This window comes from Cyprinodon tularosa, unplaced genomic scaffold (genome assembly GCF_016077235.1).
Source record: "Cyprinodon tularosa strain WSP-4 unplaced genomic scaffold, ASM1607723v1 ctg428, whole genome shotgun sequence".
Classification (NCBI taxonomy): domain Eukaryota; kingdom Metazoa; phylum Chordata; class Actinopteri; order Cyprinodontiformes; family Cyprinodontidae; genus Cyprinodon; species Cyprinodon tularosa.
This window is the reverse complement of record NW_024039150.1, coordinates 338,025-365,565: the sequence shown is the minus strand read 5'-3', so window position 1 is coordinate 365,565 and position 27,541 is coordinate 338,025. Positions and strand designations below refer to the sequence as shown.

The following is a 27,541-nucleotide window of genomic DNA, read 5'->3' as shown; positions in this document are numbered from 1 at the left end:
TGTTTCAGATGAAGAGAAGGCAGCGGACGAACAACAGCGAGTCGGACAATGAGTGGAGATTGGACGTCGGCAGGTGTTATGCCCAAAAGTGCATGCCTGCCGAAATGCATCCCCAGTCGCGGGAGCGCGCCTCGCTCTGTTGAACTGCATATCGACGAGGAAAACGGATTAAAATATGTTCAATGGAGCTTACCTTCTTATATTAATGATATAAAAACGTTTAAAATACCTCTCGTGGGAATAAAGTTGTGGTTATTTGGCAGATTAATTTACAAAAGTACGGATTTTTTGAACAACATTAAATCCAAAGATTTTGACCATGGTACGGCTGATTTATTTGTTGTGGTCTCTTGCTATTTACACACAACACTAAACCGTGATAGCCGACGTGAGTTTTGAGTTTGCAAAGCTTGTTTCAACAGGGGGGGGCGCAAAACTCAATCTCGCCTAGAGCAACCAAAGGGCTAGAACCGGCCCTGGCTCAGGATAACCTGAGCCACTCTAACTATAAGCTTTATCAAAAAGGAAAGTTTTAAGCTTAGCCTTAAAAGTAGACAGGGTGTCTGCCTCACAGACTAAAACTGGTAGTTGGTTCCTCAGGAGAGGAGCCTGATAACTAAAAGATCTGCCTCCCATTCTATTTTTAGAAATTCTAGGAACCACTAGTAAACCTGCAGATTGACAGCAAAGTGCTCTGTTAGGAACATAAGGAGCAATCAGATCTCTGATATAAGACTGAGCTTGGCCATTTAAGGCTGTATTATTTTACATTAGTTTATAGTGCCGAAGTCCAGAACAGTTGCATTTTTCGAGCAGAGTGATTATCATTAGCACAGTTAGCATTCTTGCCCGAAGTAATAGCCCTTTAACATCCCTGCAGTCTCCTCTTGAGATATTTGTTTTGACAATCGATGATACACCTGCCCCTGTAGTTTAATTATATAAATAGTAACTGTCTTTTAACCCTCCTTAACATTAAATGTTAACTCCTCTAATGCTATATATATATATATATATATATATATATATATATATATATATATATATATATATATATATATATATATATATATATATATATATATATATATATATATATATATATATATATATATATATATATATATATATATATTAGTGCTGTCAAAATTATCGCGTTATTATCGCGTTAACGCGAGGCCATTTTAACGGCGATAATTTTTTTAACGTGAGAAAAACACTATGTGGTTTTATGGTACAATTTTCCAAGTACATCCCGCTGCAGCCTGCGAGAAGGCGGGGCTATTTTCCCCCAGTGTATGCATTTTCCATAGGCTTCGAGAGCGGAGAGCTCCTCAAGGAAAAAAGACGCTCATACACTGGGTGACGCTAGTGCCTTTTCTTTAAGCCCCACCACCAACAAACAAGTTGAGTGTCTGGTAACTAGTAGCAACCTGAAATACGCTGAGAAAACAGATTAGGCTACTGAGGTGAAATGGAATCTGCTACGGCACTTGCTGTCTGTGTACGCCACAGGTCGGTATCGTGTGTGTGTGGGTGGGTGGGTGTGTGTGTGTGTGTTCTCATTTTTGTTAAGAGGCTGAAAAGTAACTTTCTAGAGCATAGACTACCTCCATCTAGTGATGTCGGTCTATTGATTTTGATGTATTGATTGAAAATTGTTCATTATTATCTTGGTTAATTAACATCTAATGTTAACTGTACTACATTTTATAGCAGTAGGGTAAAATGCTTGTCTTTGTTCAAAAGACTGTATTAACTGTAAAGACTGTCTTTTACATCAGCCTGTTTTCAGGGCCTTTTTTTGGCTACATATTTGTTATTTTTTGCTACATGCCTCCCCATCTTCTTGCCATATGTTTCTATGGCATAAATCAGTATCTGTGACCTGTTTTCATTTTAAAAAAGAACATTGGCACAAACCTAGCCTGTATGTATTTTTTGCATGTCATCGAGAGTATTTAAATGATTTTCAATCAGGAAAAAAAATTGCGATTAAAATGCGATTAATCGCGAGTTAACTCAGGCATTGATGCGATTAATCGCGATTAAAAAATTTTAATCGATTGACAACACTAATATATATATATATATATATATAAAGCTAATGAATTTACTACTTATAGCCTACTTGAGTGAGCAACAGCTTACCAGCTGTAAGCTCAAACATCTGGTGTAAAATACACCCCTCTATGACCTGCTGAGGACCAGCGAGACTGGATAAGAGAACTGATTGATGGTTTTTCATGAATGACATCACTGTTAAAGAAAATATCTAATAAATAAAAAAAAAAACTCCCTAAAAATAGATTTAGTGAAATTGATGAGGAAACATGTGCTTGCCGTTCATGTTAGCTCCAACTGGCTTCTATCTGATTCTAGAGGAATTCACTGGAATATTAGATTTATCACTGTTCACAATCAGATACACTTGTAGGAAATATTTATTTTTTTTCTGTCTGCATTTGGCAAAAGCTTCAGCAGCAGTTTCACAAACTCCAGAAGATCCACTTGGCAAAAATGAGTCTCCTGGGTTGTCTTACATTTACACCCTTTTCCCACCTGGAATTGACGTCTGTTCTTGTTCGAGTGAATGGAGGTGCAAGTTCACTCACTGCAAACATAAGACATGCATTTAGCACTAAGGTGCAAATGTGTTCCTACTCCAGCAAAACAAGAAACCACTTGTTTTTGCATACTCTCTGGAGGACTAATTCAACTTTAGAGCACTTTCGCTTCAAATCAAGTTGCATGATGTCACAAGGCTTAATATAGCAGTCATTTAATTCTCTATTTCTGCTTTCTCTCCCCAGGCTTTAGACTATGAAACACGGACTAGCTACACTTTTACCGTCAAGTTGGAGGAAGTGCTGCACTCCCTTCCCGCAGACAATGTTAACGAAGCAATCACATCAGCACAGGTAATTCCTTCACGATCTATCACAAAGAGTTGTGGTATTAAATTGTTTTTTTTAGATAAAAGTTTAGGTTGAGCTAACAATCATTGAGGCTGTAACATAAACACCCATCTGTTAGAGGACATTGTAGAGCACAATGAAAAGAGCACAATGTAGAGCAGCAACAATCCCTTAAATGCTCTTAGATGTAGACAGTACTGTAAAAAGTCCTAAACGACTCTAAATTTCTTTTATGTTTCTTTCCAGCCCGACCAGACTTTTTCTTTTTTATTAAATCATTTGATCAATAGTTATTTAAAAACTAAAACATAAAGCGATTTTTGCACAGTGCAGTAATGTGTGTGGTTCCTCCATATGAAAAAGGGAAGAACGAAAATAAAGTGTAAAAACCTGTTTGAATTTGCAGCCTTTTGATCTTTTTTTTTTTTTTTTTTTTTTTTTTTTATCTAAAAGGTTAAAATTATATTGTTATTTTCTGAGCATTTTAATCCCAACAATTTATTGGATTTACAAAATCAAAACTAGAGTTTTAGTTAAAATAAATACTTGTTTGCCTTCTTTTTAATGACCAACATAAAAACATTAAAAATTGACATTTTCGCTTTCTTTTTGTCAGAAAACTCACAATATTTAAAAACCCACAATGTTGTCACTAAATATTTTGTCGAATAAGCAAAAAAAAAAAAAAATCATAAAAGTTGAAATAAGTTTGATTTTAATTTTGAATTAACTTATTTGTTTATTTGTGATACAGTAGCCATTTTCTGGTATTTTTTTATAGAATTTTTTGTTCATTAGTCAAGTACAGAAATATCACACTGATGATATGAAGGTCTCAAAAACTCATGCTTCCAACACAATACACTTCATCAGCATCAGTGGGATTTTTTTTTATTCTTGATAAACTTGAATTATACAGTGATTAATAAATTGTACAACGATTCTTAATATATCACAAATGATTCAAATAATATTTCTAAAGTAGCTCATTCAATATGGATGCTGATATTTAGTATTTTGTCAGAATGTTCAATGACAACTCTAGTAAAAAACAATATATATATAAAAAAATATATATATATAAAAAAAATATATATATATATATATACTAAAAAAACATCTTATGGTTTGGTCACAATTGGGTGGAGGGTCTTGAGGACCCAAATGCAGAGATCAGGAGGCAGAGGTGAGACTTGAAGATTTAATAAGTTAACTGAGGCAAAAATCCAAAGAACAAAATACAAGAAACCAAAAAACAAGAAAACTTCAGGGGAAAACTCACATGGGGAGCCAGAGATGAGGAAAAAGCAACAACAACAACAAGGACCCAGCACTGAGGAGCTGCATAGGGAGAGTATACAGGTGCTGGTCATAAAATTAGAATATCATGAAAAAGTAGATTGATTTCAGTAATTCCATTTAAAAAGTGAAACTTGTATATTATATTCATACATTACATACAAACTCATATATTTCAGATGTTTATTTTGTTTAATTTTGATGATTACAAATGACAACAAATGAAAATCTCAAATTCATCATATCAGAAAATTAGAATATTGTGAAAAGGTTCAAAATTGATGGCCCCTGGTGCCACACTCTAATCAGCTAATTAACTCAAACCACCTGCAAAAGCCTTTAAATGGTCTTTCAGTCTAGTTCTATAGGCTACACAATCATGGGGAAGACTGCTGACTTGACAGTTGTCCAAAAGACGACCATCGACACCTTGCACAAGGAGGGCAAGACACAAAAGGTCATCGCTAAAGAGGCTGGCTGTTCACAGAGCTCAGTGTCCAAGCACATTAATAGAGAGGCGAAGGGAAGGAAAAGATGTGGTCGAAAAAAGTGTACCATGTCATCTGCTGGTGTTGGTCCATTGTGTTTTCTGAGGTCCAGGGTCAACGCAGCCACATACCAGGAAGTTTTAGAGCACTTCATGCTTCCTGCAGCTGACCAACTTTTTGGAGATGCAGATTTCATTTTCCAACAGGACTTGGCACCTGCACACAGTGCCAAAGCTACCAGTACCTGGTTGAAGGACCATGGTATCCCTGTTCTTAATTGGCCAGCAAACTCTCCTGACCTTAACCCCATAGAAAATCTATGGGGTATTGTGAAGAAGAAGATGCAATACACCAGACCCAACAATTCAGAAGAGCTAAAAGCCACTATTAGAGCAACCTGGGCTATCATAACACCTGAGCAGTGCCACAGACTGATCGACTCCATGCCACGCCGCATTGCTGCAGTAATACAGGCCAAAGGAGGCCCAACTAAATACTGAGTGCTGTACATGCTCATACTTTTCATGTTCATACTTTTCAGTTGGCCAACATTTCTATAAATCCTTTGTTTTTATTGGTCTTCAGTAATATTCTAATTTTCTGATATGATGAATTTGAGATTTTCATTTGTTGTCATTTGTAATCATCAAAATAAACATCTGAAATATATGAGTTTGTATGTAATGTATGAATATAATATACAAGTTTCACTTTTTAAATGGAATTACTGAAATCAATCTACTTTTTCATGATATTCTAATTTTATGACCAGCACCTGTATATGAGTGACAGAACAAGACTGGAGTAATGAGCTGATTGGGAGCAGGTGTGGATGGAAGTGTCTAGAAGGAAGCCAAAGGGGAAAGGAAGCAAACACAAGGGGGAACAGAGAGTGAATCAAGATATACAAAAGCACTCAAAAATATGACCAAAAACAACTAGAATAACACAAAATGGAAAAGAACCCAATAAACTAGAAAACACAGAAAGACAAGAAAAAAAAGTATAACTGAAAATTAAAAAAGAAAATTTAAACAGAACCAAAAAGTGCAGAGTCATGACAGGTTTGGGTTTAAGTGTCCAGTTTAGATGCCAAAAGAGAACAAAGAGGCCTCCAATATTAGGTATATATCTATTGCAAAACAAAAGGCAAACCCAAATTTAGCAGCAGTTTAATACATATGAGAGCCTAAAGTGGGGACTTTTTAAACTGCAAATTTGTCGAACCTCAAAATGTACGATCATCAACAAGTAGGAAAGTAGCTTTATAACCGCAGACTATGTGAACCTTAAACAAATTATTTGAATCCTTGATGCAAGTCAGCTCAGTTTTTTTATAACTGTTACAACGAATCTCCTCCAGGTTACTATCAGGGTGATGGATGTCGACGAGCCGCCAATTTTCAACTCTTACAACTATAGCTTCAGTGTCTACGAGGAGCAGCTAGAGAGCACATTATTAGGAAAAATCCAGGCCAGAGACCCCGACAGAGCCAACAAGCGCATAGAGTATGGTTCTACACACTCCCTAACATAACTAATAGGTCTCCAGCTGTCGTCCAGCTGTGCAGCCTGATTGTTTGGCTGATCTCTCTCCCTCATTGTTTAGGTACTCCATTCCAGAGACAGGCTTACCCTTCAGCATCCACCCATTCAGCGGTGAGTTATCCCTTCTGAGAAAGCTGGACAGAGAGACGAAGAAAGAACACACGTTTGCAGTTAAGGCGCAGGAACAGAACAGCGGTATGTCACACACCCACATCAACACTGCTTGGCTTTATTAATGCTGTTGCTCTGGAACAATAGATATTCACTAAAAGAGATGGAAACCATGTGTTTTTCTTTTTTAAACAATGGTTATCTGATGCTGTAAAAGAAGAAGGGCCAAATAGGACAGTTTGTTCTGGTATTTTGTTCTGTTCAGTTAAAGTCTGAGAGTCTAAAACATTAGCAGAATTTTTTTTATTTTTTATAAATTGAACACATTTGCTGTAACACCTGCTCTGGAAACAGCGACTAAGCAGAAAAATCATATTAGCGAGTCCTTTTGTTCCACTTGCAGCTTTCAAGCCCAAGCCTATATTTTTAGACAAGCAATAAATGAAATCCATAGATCTATTTTAGCTGCTTGTCACAACGTTTAGGGAGCACAACGCTCCCCTGAGCTCCACAAGGTCCTCATATATACCACTTGTTCTGTGCTTAAGATATTTTTGAAATATCAGTGGAAGACACAGAAAAAAACCTATCAAAAGAGAGGAATTCAAAAGATGCACGTAGAAGATGCTTTAATGCGAACAACACAAACAAATTAAAATACCTGTCAAACACAGAGCTCACAAATAGAAAACTTTATGTCACTTGACCTTCCGTCAGTGACGCAAATTACTCATAGCTAATTATAATCATTGCTAACCACTGCCAGAACTGTCCATTAAAGTACATAATAAATACGTTCTGTGTGATCAGCAGTCTGAGCCCGAAGAGAAAATCAAATATGTATGAGCAGAAAATCTTCAAATAGATTAGGGAACTTGGCAAAAACTTCATAGGCTGTCTAAGTGACAATTAATTTTTTAGGTGAGTATTCAATATTGTAAAACACCCTGTAGATTAGGCACTTTAAGAAGTTTAATGAGAAATAAGGACGAGGGTACGGTTTTAGGTGTAGTCAATTTGTCTGAGAGCCCATATGCCAAAGCTTTGACCTCGTTCCTTTGAAGGAGGTAAGGTTTTTTGCATAAAGTGACCAACATTACTAACATGTTAAGCTATTATCTCTACGTTTCTCTGACTTAAAAGTTCTAGAATATAGATTTTTTTTTTTACACCCTGATAATTTTTACCTCATTTCTGTAGATTATAGACACTACGGGTGTTAACTTCAAAGAACTGGCGATACGATATGTACCGCAATACACGTCTAATGATATGATTTATCCCTATTTTATCCCTGGGAAAAATAAGAAAGATGATATTTTTTGGTTATTAATATAACATTGCTCTGGAAAATCTTATGAGATCTTGTTTTTCTGCAGGGAATGGTGCTCCAAAGTTGGATAATAAGCTCTAGTTATTTATGTGGTGAATAGAAAGGTTAGAGTCAAGGTGTGCTCTGATAAGTTTTTTTTATATCCCTGTCCTATCTAGCACCCTCATCAGGTTTGAGCAGAGGTCACTTTTTGATTGACAACACACACATTAATGCAAAATGTTCTCACCAATCAATCCAAACACTTAATTGGGCATCTCTAGTTGCTACTATGGCTGCAGGAACCGAAGTCAAAAGATGCAATTTACAGGGACAATTCAGTTTAATCATCCAAATACTTGGTTAAACGCTTTCTATCTAAGAAAAGTCAGTTGATTGCATTCAGTCATTGTTTTTGCATGATACGATGCTCCAAGACGAGCATGTGGCAAAAGTAGACGTTTGCTTGCATTGTGTTCTTGACTCTACTGATCACCCTCAAATCAAGCATGCATACAGTGACAGTGGAGAACATGAATAAACCTCCAGCAGAACCAGGCTCAGTATGAGAGGCCTTTTGCCTAGGGCAACTTTGGGTTCAAGGAGACAGAAGCAGACGCTAGCTAGCCTGTTTTGCATTTCAAAAGGATGAAAAAGAGCACCAACAGTTAACCATATTAAAAGGTGAACCTATAGCTATTTGTAGAAGAGGAACAGGACTAAGAACTGAAAATAGGCCCAACTTCACCTTCTGTAATGCAAGTTGATTGATCAGCCCTGCTGATGACTACTTCTAAGATTTTGTTGAGCGCAAGACCAGACAAACCCACAATGACAAGAAAAAGCAGAGAAAATGTGTTAAACAAAAAAAGTATGCAGGATTGGAGAATTGTAAGAATTAAATAGAAGGATGAAAATTGCTCCCTATGACCTCCAGTAGCTTAACCCTATAGCAGCATAACTAAAGAAATAGCAGGAGAACCTTAGCAACTCTAACTATAAGCATATTTTATGAAAGTTTTAAGCTTAGTCATAAAAGTAGAAAAGGAGTCTGCCTCACAGACTAAAAGAGTTAGTTGGTTCAACAGAAGAGGAGCCTGATAACCTAAATTTGTACCTCTTAATGCTTTATCATATCAGAATAATATGGGAAACTGTCGTGCTCTCAGCCTTGTTAAACCCTGTAGGGCTAGTCTGTTCTTGTCTCAATGTGAATATGCCATCTCCAACACATATTTTTTATAGCACATCTAAAAGCCCTCTATTCACATATTTTGATAATCTTAGTTTATAGGCCTACAGCTGTAAATACCTCATCTAACAGAGTCATAATTTGTCTCTCCTCTATAGATTTGCAGTCACTGGTGAACATTACCATAAATGTTCTGGACATTAACGATAACATGCCTGAACTGATTGTGGATGACATCTACGTGTGTGAGAATGACGTCAAAAACACAGTAAGAAAAGCATATTTTAATCAGCTTTTTTCAATGCTTTAATTTGAGGTTTGCAAAAACATTCAAATCTAGATGACTTATCATCAAACCTTAACATGTTTCATTTCTACTCTTTTGGAAGTATTGTTTTTTGACATAAAATGTTAAACTGAGGTATAATATTTAGCACATTAAAATATATGCTACCTTATCCACTCTTGTGTCTAAAGCTGTTTCAATATGGTTCTTTCATTAATAGTAATGTCCCTTCTCAGGTAATTGGTAGATTGGAAGCCTTAGACAAAGATGATCAACAAGCTACCTTCACTTACAGTCTACTTCCAAACTCCAACTTCTCCCTCAAAGACAACGGTGGTGAGTTTTCGTTCTCTCATAATAATGGACTTGCTTTCTTCTTTCCTTACCTGTGGATTCATTAGAAGGAAAAGAGGACCTCGCAGAGGGGCCCTTACCTTGTTGCTAGGCAACAAGAAAAACTATTTGAGGCCCATTGTTTAGTGTTGATTAGTTGTTACTGAGTGGCTCTGGGGTACTTTTTGTCATTTATCTTTCCTTAATTTTTTATTATTATTATTTTTATTAATTTATGATTAAAACATTTATTTGTTATGTACTTATTAGGTTCATTGCAAAAAATATATATAAAATTCTCCCTGAGAATTTAAATGTAAGAATAACTGAACCCAAATCAATCCAATATACTTATCTTGCTTCGCTCAAGCGTTAAAAAAGCTCCAGACCAACTATTTACAAACAATCAACAGCTCCGTCCGAACGTCCACCCTATATAAGGCACTATGTAGTGATTACACCATTTTAGACGAGTGTCTGAATGTCTAGAGCAGTGTTTCCCAACATTTTAATGTGTGTACCCCTTTGGGTATTTTTTCTTGTCATGAGTACTCCTCTCAGTCAAAAGTATAGATCATTGTCCAAAAGGAGACCGTACAATAACTGATTATATGATAAAAAAAAAAAAAACTATTTAACTTAATCCAATATTTTGAGCATTTAGTTCTTAGGCATCTTATGCTTTTCATCTCAAATAAAAAACAACAACAGCATAAATCCTTTACCTGGAAATGAGTAAGTACTCGAAATAAAAACAAAATAAAACCCTATTATAAATCTGCCTTTATAATACTGGAGCTCCTCTGAGTAACTCCCTTATAATCACATTTAAACTTGATGAATCGGGAACAAAATTATAGTCAGACTGACTTAATTAGTTTTACTTTGTTTTCATCAAGACACCTGAGCTGCTTTGATGAGCTCCAATAGCTCAGTGTACAGCAGTACAGATTCCAGCCCTATTTTTTCTACAACCTAAGAAAAAAAAACTGTAATGTACCCCTTGCAATGCACTCACGGACCACTAAGGGGTTGGTAATCACTGGTCTAGTGGAGGAAAAAGCACACAATGCACCTTGAAAAGTAGTGATCATCTATGGTCACTGGACAAGCAGATACATCCCAGATTGCTTTGCGAGAGCTCTCCTCGCAAAGCATCATGGGATTTGTTGTGGCGGTAACAATCATCAGAGATGGTGCAGGCACCATGCGGTGAGGCAGAGGTACATGTCTAGAATGTTAGCTCAGCTTTTAAAGACGCCACTTGGCAAATTTGAACCACCCACGTCGCAACCGCAGCAGCCCCTTTTCTCTCTTTTTATTCAGTTGATTTTTCAGTCGTGCAAGATAATTTTATGATGTAAGTCCGAAGAGACAAACATTTCCTCCCTACTATCATTTTCTGATTAATTTAATATTTTACTCCAACAGTGCCAGTAAAGCATAGAGCATAGGCTCACTGTAAAAAGTCAAAATATAATCAAATCGTCAATAACTTAAAAAATCTGAATGATTTAAAGTTGGTCTGGACACAAACTAAAAATATGGCATCCATTGACAAACAGAAGGAATATGATATCACAGGTGAAGTTATGAAGTTGGTTGCAGACCATAGCAGTGTCATAAACGTGACAGGAAGCAAAATAAAAATTACAATTTACAATTTAAACTGCAATCCTAATTTATGGATTTAAACAACATCCCAGTTGTTGGAGTGTTTAACAGTACGTATTCTTTCCGGTGCAGGTGGATCACAACTTAATCTATAAGGACTATAAAATCATTTATTTATGATGCATTTTTTTAAACCCAAAACCTCAGTTTCCTACAAAATATCATATTCTTCACACACATATTACACGTGATGGTCAGTTGCTAGGCTAGAAATTAGATAATTTCTTCTGACCCGTTTGTTTACGTTTACAGTGTTTTGATCGGGAAACCATGCAGCAAGCTAATCTCTCCAAGCAGCTGTGTTGTGGACCCAGTTTGTCAAAAGTTAATCTATTAGATTGTTTCCCAATTTCATATCTGCCTTTTGTTCAATGGGCTGCATTAACAGTTGGTTCCCTACTGGAGAAGCTATACTTCTCAACCTTTATGATGTTGTTTTTAGAGTACAGTTAGACACATTTCTTGACCTTTCTGCTTAGATATCAAACCACCATGGTGTGGGATACCCAAACAGTAGCTCCCAGATTTGGGATCTGGTGACAGACCATGTTATACTGATTTACAGAGTATGGAAATGAGTGGGATAGGTTTCCTTCGTTGTTAAATTAATTTGTTGTTCCTCAAAGATGCCAGTCAAAAGCAGATACTATTTTCATACCCAATGAAATGATTTATTGAACTTTGCAGAAATAGAAATATCCATGTAATGCCAACTGACTTTGATTTCTGTGTCACTCGTTCTGGTCATATTCCCAACATGAAAACCACAAGCTGCTGTTGCTGCTTTGGAATCATTGGTGATTCAAACACAATCTTTCTCAGTGAACAATAGATCTGTGAACTTAGATTTGTGACAACAGGTATGTTACAGTACGTTAGATTATTTTTAGGCAGGCATCAATGCAGCCACCTGTCTATAAGAGATATCAACGGTTTCCAGCTTGCATAACAAGTTAATCCCGCCACCAGTTAATCTATCACACCGGCGACCCATAGGGTGTATTTCCATTAAACCTAACAGTACACATGTAAATAACATTGGTTAAACTTTTACCAATAATGATAAATATTATGCATCCTTAGAAAACTTAAATTCTCAATTCAAACCCCAAATTCAGTTTATGGACACCATGAGCAAAAAAGCACAAATAATAAAGATATAGCAGCATGTTGAATCAATAATAATAATAAAAAAAGCTTCTGGTACCCCCCTTTGAAGAGATCTTAAGGCTGTATTATAAATCCAATCTTAGATTGTTTATATTCCATTAGTCCATAACGGTCCACATATTAAAAATAATTCATCATATGTTTCATTAAAAAAATCCCATGCTTAGAAAATGGTGACATAAATTCCATTTTTAGCCATCCTAAAAGTTCATAAGCTGTCTTGCTAATGACCCTAGCTTCGGTTAAGCATGATGACATTAAAAAGCTTCAATCTAAACCACCCCATACTATGTGGAGTCATTTTCCTGCTGAAAATATGAACTTTGCTCCAGTCTCAAGTCTTCACTGCAAAATCTTAAGATAAATTTATTTGCCCTTAATTTAAGTAGGTAAATAAGATGATCTGCCATTGGAATTAGTTTTTTTACTCTTAATAAAAGATAATTAGATATTATGCTCTTGAAATAAGACAATGCAGTGCAAAGACAATATAAAATGTTCTTATTTTAAATGTAAATATAAATTTTTTTCATTGTGAAAGTGTAAATAACCTGCTTAATTAAAAAAAAATGTAAATAAAAAAAAATGACTTACATAGAGTTCTATTTTTTGTCTTGTCATTTATGAACAAAATCATGTAAATTAGTTGTTCAAACCATGCAATCCTGCTTGTTAATCCTAATCTGCTTAAAGTAAGCGTATCTACAACATATCTGCAAAGATCCTTGTTGTTAATTGACCTGTGTGTTTAATTAGGACATTGGAAAGTATTTAGTTGCTTTAGATGTATTTATTGTTAACGGAAATGCTTACCGCTGATATCAAAAAAATATTTTGTACAAAGGCATATTTTTTTTTCTAAAATGCTGCACTCATTAATGTTAGTTTAGCTCATAGAATAAAAAAATACATGCTTTTTTCATTGATATGATTAAAAAGACTATAAAAAAAGTTAATAGATATAAATGCTTCTACAAATTCTTATTATTGTTAATTAGATTTTGTGAAGAGACAATGTCTCTAGAAAAGAGTTGCCAAATGCTCAAAGCCTCTGTTTTTTCTATGAAAGATTCAAGCAAAGTGTTAATATTTAATTTTAGTGAAACTTGATCTGAAAAAAGGGAATAAACAACCCTCATCCATTTCCACTCATCAATTGCCTGGAGGAGTTGACATGTAGCAGTGATGGAGGAAGAGGGAGACGAAGGAAAAGGATAGACATGTGAGGCAAAGGTGGGAGGGGGACGGATGAAAGGAGAACAGAGAGAGGTGTAGATGAGAGGAAGTGTGAGTGAAAAAAGAATTGAAAGAAGGATAAACATCCAAGCTCGAAAAAGGAAGATTAGGATGAAATCATTTCTTATGGTTCCTTAAAAAAAAACAGAAAAAACTGTGAATTTAAAAAAAGTAATTCTAATGAAAAATAAGCAACAGAGTGTTATGCTGGATCTGAAAAGGGAAAAACAAAGTACAAATGAAGGAATAAATTGGAACGTGGGTGTGAGGGCTTGGATGAGAAGAATAAAGAAGTAACGACATGAAAGAAGAAATGGCTCCAAGGCAAAGAGTGCATGAAAAGGGAATCAAATCAAAATGTCAACTGTTGAAGAGAGAGGTGGAAAAAGATGAAAGGTACAACAAAGAAATGAAAAAAGACGCAGAAAAGAAGCGGATAGTTAACTTATAACTGTTGCCTGTCAGTGTGAATTGCTGGACTATACACTTCTTAAAAAAAACAAAAAAAAACATCTGTCTTTGCAATGCAATGCAACACACAAACTGATTAGAACACACACCCAGACACAGCAAGACCTGCAAAGTGAAAGCTTGTAAATTATTTATCTTCTTCCACCTCTTTAAAACTGGTAAAAAAAAAAAAAAGAAAAACAATCTTCAGTACCAGAAAGAGGCAATGTAGCTGCACGGTGAAATTACACAACTGTGTTTTGTGTGCAGGCAGCTACATGAAGCTTGCCACATTAATACCAGAGAGGCAGGGTAAGAGGGACAAACAAAGAAAAAAGAAAAGCAGCGTAATGAGTTAGAGCCAAATAAATCTCCAGAGGGCAGTGAGGAATATCCCAAAATCCACAGAGATGGGTTTAAGAAAGAACATCACACAGAGAGCGACAAAGTGGCGACAGCAGAGAGTGGGATGAAGGGCTGATAGACACTGTTCTAATCTTTTATTCTACTGGTTAAAGAAAATGTTGCCTTTGACAGAAAAAACAAATAGTTTAAGTGTTAATGTGTCTTGTCTTTACATGGAACTCCGTGACTTCCCGATCTGCTGGAGGGAAACTGTTTAATTTATCGGAAGTGCCATGTTGCCAGTTCCCTTTAGGGTTGCTGAACCTAAAGGTTACAAATTTAGCACGCCTGGGACTCAAAGAACCACAACATTGCTTTAATTTGGTAGACCTTCATAAGGATGATTAATCTTGTTGCAAGTATACTTTAAAGCAGAATTGATCTTCTGCATTTAATCTTTTTGTTGAGGAGTATTGGGCAAGTTTGCAGCCAAGGATCTTTCCAAGAGTGGGGGTCTGCAGGGGTTGATTCTGTATTTGCAGCCGTTTTCAGAATAACAGCTCTAACCAGTCGGTTACCACCCTCACTAGTAACTGCACCGTGTCTAGCTTTGATTTAAACTTGCCCTTAAAGCGCAGCGGCTGAATCTAAATGGAGAGTTTAAGGGTTCTTTCCTGCCATTGTGTTCCCTGAAATTCCTATAATGGTGGTATATTGTGGAGGCATCTCCTTATTGGCTCAGGAGGAAACTTCTGTCTTCAAGCAACTTGACTAATGACTCTATTGTGACTCCTGCTTGTAGAAAACACACCCCATTCTACCTACTCCAAGTCATGACTTTTTATAGCGCCGTTTTTATTTTTTCTTTCCAACCCTGTTCTGCCCAGAATACAAACTGCATTATTCATTTAACTGAGTCATGTGTAGAAAACCAGCAAAGAAAAAAATTGAGTTATAAAACAAATTTGAAATATTTTGCAAAGGAGAGAACAAGCAAGTGTTACGTTTTCTTACTCTGTTCATTACTTATTTTGCAGACGGAACATCCAATTTACTGGTGAAAAAAGGACCTTTCAACCTGGAGGACTCCAGTGATTACAGTGTGGAGGTGCGCGTCAGTGACGGAGGTCAGCCTCCGTTGAGCAGCGTCACCAAAGTGCAGATAAAGGTCTGTCTATGCTTTTGATTGGAAAATGTGTTGTTTAAACATTTTCTTTAGTCAAACGTTTCAATTTTAACCGAATTAACTGAATGCTTCCTGGTTTCTTTGTTGCAGTCATGCCAGTGTGATGCTAATCGAGTTTATTCAAAGTGCAAGGCCAGTAAACTGAGGATGGGAGTCAGTGTCCATGCCCTGATAGCAATACTTCTTTGCATACTGACCATTCTGGGTAAGTTACCTTTAACATTGCTATGTTCATGCAGTAGCTATTTTCTCCTTCGCATAATATTTGCATTTCTCTTATCAGCACTCTCTCCAAGTCATGTTCTGATAGATATTAATATCAGCCACAAAAACAAATACCTGAACACATAAGCCAGCACAGAAGATCTCTGATCTAATTATGCCAATAGAAACACACTGTCTCCATCCACTGATGATTACAGTTTATGGAATACTTGGTTAATAATACTGTTTTTATACCAGTTATTGTTCACTGCTGCGCTCTGCTTGAGTAAGATCACATGATCAAGCTATTTTTTTTTTTTACATTCCACAATCCACAATCGGTAATGAAACAAACAATGATTTGTAAATCTGATCTATGTTGATTGTACAAAAAAAAATACATTATTGGTATCCGTATTGCTGTATTGGTATATTGCCCTTACTGCTAATAGCAAATGGAAAGACATCCCTAATTTGTATCTATGTTTCAGAATCTACATTTTAATTTAATAATAGGATGTTTTGAGGTTTTAAATAGAATTGGACTAGGAAATATCTGCAAAAAGCGTCAAGTAGGAGTCAGTTTCTGTCAGCCTCATTCTTAGATATCTCCTTAACCCAGTTAATGTCTTTTTTCTTAAGTTTAGCTTAGTTTAGCCAAATGTCTAGTCATACAAAATAAGGAGAGAAACAGATGAGTCGAGTGTTTCAAAAAAAAAATTGGGCAGTGATGTTTAATAATTTAAAGGAATCCAAAATATTTGTTCACAGTGAGCGTAAATAAAACTATGCACACATTATATGTCTGCAGTATTCCAAATATAATTGAATAAATACCTTGTATGTGAAGATGAAGCATAATTACTAGCAGCATGCTTTTATGTTACTGTATATGTTTGATAATGATTTCAATATTAAAACTTTTTGTTTCTCAAAAACCAAGTTTTTCATTTGGCATAAATATTAGCCTTGGATATAGATACATGGTGTAAAGGTTTTACTGAAGTAAAAAAAATAATATATGTAGATAGATAGATAGATAGATAGATAGATAGATAGATAGATAGATAGATAGATAGATAGATAGATAGATAGATAGATAGATAGATAGATAGATAGATAGATAGATAGATAGATAGATAGATAGATAGATAGATAGATAGATAGATAGATAGATAGATAGATAGATAGATAGATAGATAGATAGATAGATAGATAGATAGATAGATAGATAGATAGATAGATCGATCGATCAAGATTATCATCTGCATAAGAAGAAGAAGTTTGGAAACACCAAACAGTTCATATCTAGAAATGTTTTACATTTTCAAAAATTAGTTTTTGTCAGCTAATTTTACCAGAAATATTTCACTTTCCACAATGACAAGCTTCTTTCCTGATAACTAAGCTACCAGGTGCTTTTACGGCATCAAACAGCCTCAGACAAATTGTTCTGTAGTTCTCAAAAAATATTTTTAAAGCAGCAGAAGTGACTGATGTGCTACAGCATGATTGACAGATGTGTACATAATCAATAAATGATATGGATTTTGTCTTAGGAAAACCCCTATGTTGATGGTTTAATGAATAATGCAGCAACAGATGCAGAAATAATGCCTTGGGTTGTGAGTTCAGGATTCTCTTTGATACCTTCACCCCTGTTTCTTTTTTCTGCCTGGAGAAAAAGAGACACTTGTCATGTCAGATCAGAGGCCCAATGGAGATAGTTGGCCAAACATAAGGGATCTGGGATGAGGAGAGCGAAAGATGGAAGGAAAAGAGACAGGGAAGTTGAAAAAGGATGGAGGCAGGGAGGAACGTAGAAGAAAAACATCTACAGTGACATGGATATGGGGAACCGTAGATGGTTGAAAGACATGCTACAGGCAGACTGGCGCAGAGATTTGAGGTGTGATCAGTCCTGCTAAGTGACAGAAAGAGAAGGGGGGTTTGGAATAAGTCAGACAGGGGGACTGTGGGAAAAGTAGTGAAAGAATAGGAATGGTAATAAAGAGCGTTTATCAGTTCTTTAGGTGCCGTCTGCTTATCAAACACTACCAAATACCCAACCTATTAACTATTAATACACTCCCTCACTATCATCCCTTTCCTCTTTCATTTTTCTTCATCTCTCTCTTCCTTTGTCCCTCAGGGTGAGTCTGTCTCTCCCTTTCCCCACCACTTTCCCCATTTTTGTCTTTCTCTCTCGTTATCAAACACCCCAAAAGCAACTATGATTAACTATTTAATGTCCTTGTCATTATCTGTCTGGGCACATAGCAATTTTCCATTCACTTGCACATTTTCTCACATAAAGTCAGGTTTGACACCCAGAGATTTTTTTTCTCAGTCGTCTTTTTTTTTCCATCACTCTTTCTTCTTCCGTCCCTCTAAGTCTGATATCTGCAGAGCTTATTAAACGGAGGAGCATGTGTTGTAAAAGATTAATCGGTTGGTTTCCCATGCAAACTTAAATCAGTCCCGCTCACCCTCAACTAAGAGGCATTGCTAATGCCCGCCGTCCGCTGAGAGAGTTAGATGTTCGTATCGGGTTTAAGGCCTGGGGCCCAATCAAATGTCACATTTTCCCTCCCTTTGCTTCTTTTCTCCTCATCTGTACTTGTGCTTCAGCTCCTCACCCCTCAGTCTCAGATTTTTCACTCTGCCTTCTTTCTTCAATCAGCAGCTGCTTGCCATATTTGCCCCTCCTTTCCTTTTGTTTTTCTTCTCTTCCTTCCTCTGGCGTCCTCAGTTTTACTCTCCACGGACACAATGAAAAACAGGTCACAAGCGAGAAAAATTAATGGAGTTTTATGTTGAAAATTAACTTGTTGAACTTAGCTTCAGATATTGTGAAATTATACATATTTTTTGCTTTTCTGATTTACATTTGTAGAAAGTCTCCACTTAGATCTTCCACAATTTTGGATCCTTTTTTTTTTATATATATCTCTTCTGAACACCTCTACCTACCGGTTGTATATTTATAGGAAATAGGTCATAGTAGAAGGCTGAGTTTGTATCTGAGGAACCATTTCCATGCTGACTTTTGCTGAAAGAACTGTTTCCAGTTTTCTGGTAGTCCTGCTGTTTTAAAGGAGAGTCAAATCCTCAGCATCACAGATCATCTGCTATGAAGAATACATAAAATGCAAACCTATCTGTTGTTTTTGTATAGAGAGAATTTTACCCAAATGTGACTTAATAATACAGAATAATTTTAGAATTGCTATTTAAACCAGTTTTAATAAAAAAAAGGACATTTCCCCCACATTAAAACATAACCAAAAGCACATAAATGACATAAAGTGGTGCAGGAGAGGGCTTGGGAGCTGGTTTTAAATGTGATGATGTTTTCTTTAGCAATTTTATTTTATTTTTTGCTTTTTTTGTATAAATTATCTCTGATCTATCTTAGCCTTCGTGCCTCTTTTCTCTCTTTAATTTTATTTACTCCTATATATGTTTTTTCTTTATCCAATATTCACAGTTTTTTTACTAAAAGCAAATCCTTCTATTTTCAGTAACTGTTACTGTAGCTTTAGATCCAGGCAATTTGTTTATAGCTTTTTTTCTGGGGTAAAAAAAAATCTCCTCTAGTATAAAAGCTTAAACACATTCTTGTGTTTAAACTTAAATCTTTGCTTAAATCTTATACTTGTTTAATTGCAGTAGTCCACATTGCCATCTTTGTAAGATTTTGTATGCTTTGATAGATTTTGAAACATTAAACAGGTCAGATCCAGCAATGTTTTAGATTTTCAGAATTTATTTTAATCAGCTAATAATAGTATTTCACTCTGAATAATATATAATTTTTTGTTTTGTTTTTTTCCCTCATATTAAAACCCCTCAACCACCTTAAGCTACCATGTGCCTTAAAGGCATCCAACAGCCTCTGAGCAATTCTTCTGTTGTTCCCAAAAAAGCGCATTAAAGCGGCAGAAGTGGCTGCTGTGCTACAAAAACATGCAGCATTGGCACATGTATGACCAATCAATTAATTATTTGGATTTTTGCAATAGGAACCCAACTAAAAAAAGGAATGACTGCATGGTTACACGGGATGCTGGCTCATGTATGATCGCATAAAGTAGTGCAGGAAACAGTTTATGACCTGATTTCAAATGCAAAGTTCTTTTTTGTGTGTGTGTTTTGTGTGTGTTTGTGTCTTTAGCAACTTTTCTTTGTTTATTTGCTTTTTTTTGCTTTTTAACGTAAACTATGTGCCACTTATCTTTATGGTCTTGCTTCCTTTTCTGTGCCTTACCCTTTGTGACCCCTTTTTTCTCATTTTATCTGTTTATTCCTTCATTTGTTTTTTTAAAATCTTTTATCTTTGCTTGGTCTGACTCATCCTCTTCCACCTTCTTTTCTCTTACTCATTTCCACTTCCTTTCTTGTGTTTACCGAGCACGTTTTCCTGTTTCTTGTACTCCCATCTCTTCTTGCGCTTTGTGACGAGATTGTTTCTACTGGAGTCTGGCTGAGTTTGTTCCTTTCAAGTTTCCTTGACTGAGCTGAATCTTTCCCTCTGCTTGTTTTCTAATGTTTTCCTCTTGCTGGTGCTCCACTTGTTTCAAGGCCTAGTTCTTAGTTTTGGTTTTCTAATGATCTCATTTTTAATTCTCTGTGGTGCTAAAATCGTCAACATAATTGCAGTCTTGGTGTGTTTTTGGTGCTCTGTACTCTGTATATCTTCAAATACCACGAGTCCTTACATACGTTTTCAATCAGTTGAACTTCCTCAGATGCCCCAAATACATTATTAACATTTATTTCCTGTTTTAGATGTTAACTTTAGTTACTTGAACATATTCCTAATCTATATTCTATAAATTATATAGGACATTCTTGTTATGACCTTAAAAGCCCTCTAGCAAATAAATCCATTAACATTGTTTTCTTTATTTCCTTTTCGCTCTGTATAGTAATAGTGATCCTGTTTGTGATGAGGAAACACTATCAGAAGGATTCTCTCGCCAGTTTGAAGAACATCGGTGAAATCCATGAGCAGCTGGTCACATATGATGAGGAAGGAGGGGGAGAGATGGACACCAATGGGTATGTTAAAAAAAACAAACACATTTGACCTAAATTGATTCATGAGAGGACAAAATATAATTTTTTTTTAGTCTGGTAAATGAAAAATCTACATTCTCCTATCTTTATTTTCCTTCTATGTGATTCCTTTAAAAAAATAGGGAAAATTTAATCAGCACAACAAAGAAGTAAGCTTCATCACAATTATTATTTTCAGTGAGTTAAAATATGATTTAAGTGGTGGTATCAGAACAGCGAAAGTGGCTATGAAAATTGATCTGAATAAAAACAAAAAATCTAGGTTTGATTTATATTGACTCCAGTAAGGTATTTATTGCAATATCCGAGCCTAGCATGCAAGACTTGTTAAGATGGCATCAATCAGGAAAGCAGCGGGTTATCAAAGACCAGAGCAACAGGGTCCACACACCCAATCAGTTAAAAATGGATGTGATGCAAAAAAGTGTTTTTTTCTAAAAAGAGAAACAGTTAGAGTGGCCTCATGCAAATCTCATGTAAGACATGATTACAGGCATCATTGAAATATCGCTCCTTTTGGGATGCCATTTGGATTGTTATGGTTAAAAATGTTATTATTAAAATGGCGGCCCTAAAGTGAAGTGTTGTAAACTGTGAGTGGTCTAAAAAGTTAAGGTGAGGAAATGCAGCTATTTCAAACAGGTTTAAATCCTCATCTTGTCATTCAGGAGGCAGTCATTTCATTTTCAAGAGTTTTTTTGTTTTTTACCATCTGTTAAACGTGGTGCTATTCATCATAAGATGTCTATTTTTATGTTTATGATTGGGAAAATTTGCAAGAAGGAGCTGTTTCTGGTCCAGCATGTCTTTTATGCTCGGAGTTGTCTGCATATTTACAAATTTTCCTTGCTGTACTGTCGAAAAACTGGCCGGGTGGACCTAAAGACGCGTCAAGAATTAAACCAGACTTTAGTCAGTCTGGCTTACAAGTCTACCAGCAGCAATCCTTCAACCCAAAGATAGAAGCACTAAGATAGTCATAGGCCAAATATGACAGAATTAGACAAATTAATGTGAAAATACAGATATCTCCACAATAATGTAAAAAAAAACAATCCTACTGGCATAATTTATACAGTTTATCTGCAGAAATCCCCCCCAAAGAACCTTTGATTTAGGGTTCAGCTACTCTTTAAGCTCATTTAATGTTTTCTTTTGTGTTTTCAGCTACGATGTCTCAATCCTCACTTCGGCGTGTAACGATGGATCCCTTCTCCGCCATCCTGACCGTTTCTCACACCCTTCCATGTATGCCATGGTCCAGAAACCACCTCACCACTCTCAGCCCACCGCATGCAAAGGCGACATGGCGGCAATGATTGAGATGAAAAAAGACGAAGCTGACCACGACAGAGACGGATTCCCATACGACACTCTCCACATCTATGGCTATGAGGGACCTGAATCTTTAGCGGGAAGCCTTAGTTCTCTGGAAAGCTCCTCTTCTGGTTCAAACTTGGATTACGACTTTCTCAATGATTGGGGGCCGAGGTTCAAGGCCCTGGCCGAGCTGTATGGCGTGGATGGTGCTGACTACTACCATCAATACTGAGAATAAATGCAGAGTTCCCTAATGTGCATCTGAAAAGTGTACATCTTGTACATTGGTGATCAAAAAGAGCCATAAAAAAAAACAACAAACATGCAGGAAACATGCACATTTAACCTACAGTACACAGATAGCCCAACTGTCCACAAGAGACTCTTCAAAACACAGCTGGGGATCCTTTTCGAGAAAGGTTACCTTTAGTTAACATGTGTATATCAGTGGATGCATTTGTGTTTTGTGTCTCTTTTGTGTCTCATTCACTCTAATCACTAAACAAGTCATCAATGTCCAGGAGCCTCCTGTGAGCTGAATGAAGTTGTCATCAGCATATATAGATGTTTTTCAGATTTTGGTTCTTCGTAATCCAACATAGGAACAACCCACAGACATAATATTAAAAGTACAGCACAGACTGGGTAAAAGCTGCAAAGTTAACCCTTCTACTTCACCTGCAAATAGTTAACAGATAAAAAGCAGATGAATGTAGCCAACCAGAAGGTAGCATGTTAGGAGAAAAATAATTATACCGATATGTTTGACTAATTCTTTATTTTTTTTATAACACTTGAGCATAGAAAACAAATAACAGGTCAAACTTTTTTATTTGGATGTTCCTGGTTTGCTCCTCTGATATTAGATAGTGGATCTTGCTCAGTTAGCAAGGCTGTGGTTAGATCACTTAAAGGATGAATTTACTGACATAACTTCTGGTAAAAGGTTAAATGCATCCAATTTAACCTCCATCAGGAAACTATCTTGTAATCTTCAATTAGTATAAATTCCTTTTAGTTGGAGTTGATGAAAGCTAACGGCTATTCCAAGAGGGGTGCAGAACCAAAGAAAGCTACGTACCCTTCTAAAGAAACTCAAATATAAAACAAAGACATGTGCATGATGAAATGAACCTTTAAAACTTTTAATCATTTGGACTAAAGCCAATATGAAAATGTGTGCTACAGTAGAAATAGACTTCGTACAAGAAATTTACTTTAAAAAAGGGTACATGTAAACTTTGACTGTACAGAGTATAGCAAAATGACTGCAGCAATGGATATGGTCAGCGTTTTGGGGGTTTTTGTGCACTGCTTTACTACCGAGCCTGCAGTCTGCTGCTTGCAGCTTTTAGCTTGACAATCATGATTTGTAAAACACCATAACTTTGTTAGGTGGGGTTTGTGGCTAACGTACTTTATTCCCCAAAGAGCAAAAGAAAGCTCTCGTCAAAATGCGACTTTTTATTTAATTATCAGACTTTGGGCAGCATGAAGGTTATAGAAATGTTTAGGGGTTTAAAAATACTTAATTTTGCTTGATTTACCTTAAAACCAGAAACCAGTCCATGCCAAACTCAATTCCGTTTATTTATGCAGCGCCAATCCACAACACATGTCACCTCATGGCACTTTATAGTTCACCAGATCAGCCAGTCAAATGATTCAAAGTTTTCTATCTAGGGAAAACCAGCTGATTGCATTGACTCCAATGCAATCCTTCACACTAAGCATGCTTGTAGCGACAGTGGAGAGGAAAAACTCCCTTTTAACAGGAAGAAACCTCCAGCAGAACCAGGCTCAGTGTGAGCGGCCATCTGCCGAGGCCGACTGGGGTTCAAGGAGACAGAAGCAGAGACACAAAAAGCAGCTGTAAAAGGCGGCTTGATCCAGGAAACTAACAGCCAGGCAGAGGAGCTCCGAACCAGATCCCATGTCAGAGGATAAAGAGAGCACATCCAGCCAGTCACAGTCAGAGAAACAGGACTACACTGAAAAACAAGCCAATCTCCAACATCTATAAACAAAGGTGTTGATGGCAGTAGCAGAGATGATATTTCTCTCCAGGATGGAGTCACAGCCAAACAGGATCAGACGAGGCGAAGCTACTATGAGAAAAAGCAGAGAGAGCAGAACAAAACGGACAAATCAGAATTGATCCTGAATAGCTTATTCATAAATGCAGTCAATGACGGTCAGAGCCATTTCTCAGTCATATTATTTTGGGTTTATTTATGTGTCTCTCCGGTATGATCACTTACTATTTAACACATGGAATTTCCATCTTTTTATAGTGATGTCACAGCAATTTAAGTTTTCCTACATGTCCAGTTGATCTAATAGAGGATTTCTAATATTGGTTTCATTCCTAATTGGGATGCAAAACACTCCATGTGAGAGCAGCTCCTTTCTGAAGTTTGTTATTTCCAAGTCAGATTGCTCAAAGATTTTAATGTACTAAAAAACTTCACATGAGTTGGATCTCTGAGGATTTGGAGGTGTTTGATCACAGCAAGATGCCGGCTTGGTTTTCTTTATCTGAAACATTATTAACAACCGTCTTTGGGGAAAGTTCAGCTCTGAGCTTCCACCGTTATGTTCACGGGGTTTTACTGTGATATGTGATATTTTTATGTAGCAAATATTCTTTTTATCCTTCTTTCTTTAACATTATCAGCAATCTGACAAATTGCTGTTAATTGTTCAGATAGTGTTTAAAATTTCCAAATATTCAGCACTGATTTTTGGTCAAAACTTGAAAAGAACCCCTTTTCTGTCCCTCAGCAGCCATAAACGGTTGTGACCAAGGTGCCATACATTTCGCGAATCATTATGTTCATACGCCTAGATTTCCTCTGCTCTGAGAGAGGACAAAAAACAGATAATAGAGAGAAAGAGAGGAAACGGCTTTACCGCTGCTCTGACAGAATTACAGCTTGTTCCCAGCTTTTATTTGACAGAACTCATCACCACAGTTATTGTTGTGATGAAAGCTGAATCCTTAGAGGCAGAGTCAGACAGAAGTAATTCACTCAGATCAGGAAGCACAGAGCTGCAGAGGCAGCTTGTTGGGCTGCTGTGATGTGTCTGATGTGGCTTCAATAACTTTAACCTCTTGTCCTGTTTTGGCTTCTGTCTGGTATTACAACCACTGCCCAAGATCAAACCTTTTTTTTTTGACTGATTTCTAATCTAACTGTTCCTGTAGGTTCCTCTGCAGGAACAGCATTCAAACGTTTTTGATCATTTATATTATGACAACTGTATTAAAGAGTAGCCACCGTAAAACAGGGTTTGGATTTTTTAAAACAAAATGATGTCCCGTTAGTAAGGTTTTAGATTAGTCTGCCTTCACAAAAACAGAATAAATGTAGCATGTTTCATGAAAGAGGGCCTAAATATTTTTCGCTGCACTCTGTTTAGCCTTCCTGTTATCTGCTGAAAGGCTCTCTCCTGCCCCATCAAAAACCATTGAACCACAAATGCAGGAACTGAAAGGTTAGATTAGTAAGGACATTCATATAGAAGAAGGAAGGTTTCAGTGTAACCTGGTAGCTCTCATGTATACGTCCTCATAAAAAAACATAAAACATCAGGTTATTTGCACACAGACTGGTCAAATAAATGTTTTGTTTTGGGGGTTTTCTTGTACAAAGGATAGAAAGTGTAGTTTTAGAAATCCTGAATGGTTCCTCTCTTTTTTTGTTCTTTCTCCACATTTAAACATGTTAGGGCATTTTTATTCCTTTTTTCATTTTAAAAAGCAACAATCTTGGAAGATTGGTAGCCATCAACACACTTCCTCTAAATTCCTTTTGATCTGTAGTCATTGCTTCTTGTTTTTCACAAATAGCAGATATGCATTTGAATAGAAATATGTTTCAAACGTCCGTTGTTTCACTGAATAAATCAACATGCCTCCATAATGTCCACACACGTACCATCTGACACATAATTGGTGGAAAATAGGACCAAAGCAGCTGGATCTTTGCACTTTCTGAATCAGGAAACGTTCTGTTCGAAAACATTCAAACTCTGAGCTGTGAAATAGTAAAATCCTCACTTAAGAAGAAGCTTAGCCTACCAGTTATAAAAGCAGTTATAATTTATATAGACAAAAAAACTGTTTGCACATCAAACTTCATAGATTATGTTTATATGTTTAAAGGTGAAAGATTGGTGGCAGAAAAAACAACATTCCTCTACAATGTCTCTTGTTGGGGGAATATTCCTCTGCAGATATATGGGCTCATGGGCAACTTTTTAAGTAATCAGGAGTAACTGCTGCCCTTGGACCTCCTGACCCTTGACCTCTGCCTGTGGAGCACCTGGCTCAGAGCAATCTTTTACTAATTACGATTGAAACGATAACTGCAGACCTTTTGACTGGCTGGGTAATGGCATGCTCATAAATAATGGTCTGTGTAGTTAAAAACTCATTCATAACCAGCCATAAAGGGAAAAGGTAACTAATTGTGTGTAATGACGCCATCATTTCGAGTTGTTGGACTGAAAACCCGCTTTGTGAGTCACAGAGGCAGTTTCTTTGCTTTTAAGTGTGTTTTCATTTCAGTATTATTTTTATGTATTATAGTTTATTTGCTCTGCTGTTTATTCTGTTTTGCTTTGACTTTAAGTGCGTTTCCTTAAAAGCCTCGTCTGCTTGGAATGTCGCAGGATAAATGGTGGAAACAATTGCTGGAAGGCCTTTCGGTGCTTACACCACTTATATTTACACACAATCAGAGCCGCCGGTTCCTCCTCCTCACTCGCTGTCCGGCTTTCCTCGTCTGCCCCGCCGTATCTCCTGACCGCTGCCTCTCTCTCTTTGTCCTTTAATCAGCTAAACAGTGGAACTAACTTCCTGTCCATCTGGGGTTTTGCCCCGCCCCTTCCTGTCTGTGTTATCTCTCTCATGAGCCAACACATTGTATTCGCTTCCCGTCAGAGGAGCCTGGGAAGGGGTCTTGGAGGGGAAAAAGGAGCGATGCGAAGAGAAACACGGAATGAAGGCTGATGGGTAGGGGGGGTTAACACAGGATAAGGAGGAAAGGAACAACATAGACCTGAAAGGATTTCCCCTGCTGTGCAGACACACTTCAGAATAAAGAAATATGTGTAATATTGAGACAAAATGCTCAAAGATGTGAGGAAAATCTACGACTTCTTCTTTGCGAAGCTCTACATTTCTTCTCAGAAATATAAAATGCCCCAGAATTAATCTTACAGTGTAAGAACTTTTATTTTATTTCATGAGACAAAGTATCCAAGACGAAAGATGAAAATTTTAGACCAGTTCATATTATAATGTTGCATGTATTTCTTTTTAGAAAAACACTAAAAGTAATCTGAGGAGCAAAGATACGATGCTAAAAAATTACTGAACC

At 36.6% G+C, this 27,541-nt stretch overlaps 1 protein-coding gene across 1 annotated transcript in view; it reads left to right on the top strand.

The window, feature by feature from the left end:
* The window catches only part of cdh5 (cadherin 5), a 49,635-nt gene extending 27,167 nt beyond the window's left edge, over positions 1-22,468 (top strand). Inside the window, exons 7-15 of the mRNA XM_038299404.1 lie at positions 2,814-2,921; positions 6,069-6,214; positions 6,315-6,448; positions 9,027-9,136; positions 9,391-9,490; positions 15,400-15,530; positions 15,639-15,753; positions 20,684-20,816; positions 22,002-22,468. Of these exons, the coding sequence (XP_038155332.1) occupies positions 2,814-2,921; positions 6,069-6,214; positions 6,315-6,448; positions 9,027-9,136; positions 9,391-9,490; positions 15,400-15,530; positions 15,639-15,753; positions 20,684-20,816; positions 22,002-22,386 (1,362 nt within the window). The 3' untranslated portion in view covers positions 22,387-22,468. The remainder of the gene's footprint in view (positions 1-2,813; positions 2,922-6,068; positions 6,215-6,314; positions 6,449-9,026; positions 9,137-9,390; positions 9,491-15,399; positions 15,531-15,638; positions 15,754-20,683; positions 20,817-22,001) is intronic.
* The last annotated feature ends 5,073 nt before the right edge of the window (positions 22,469-27,541 follow it).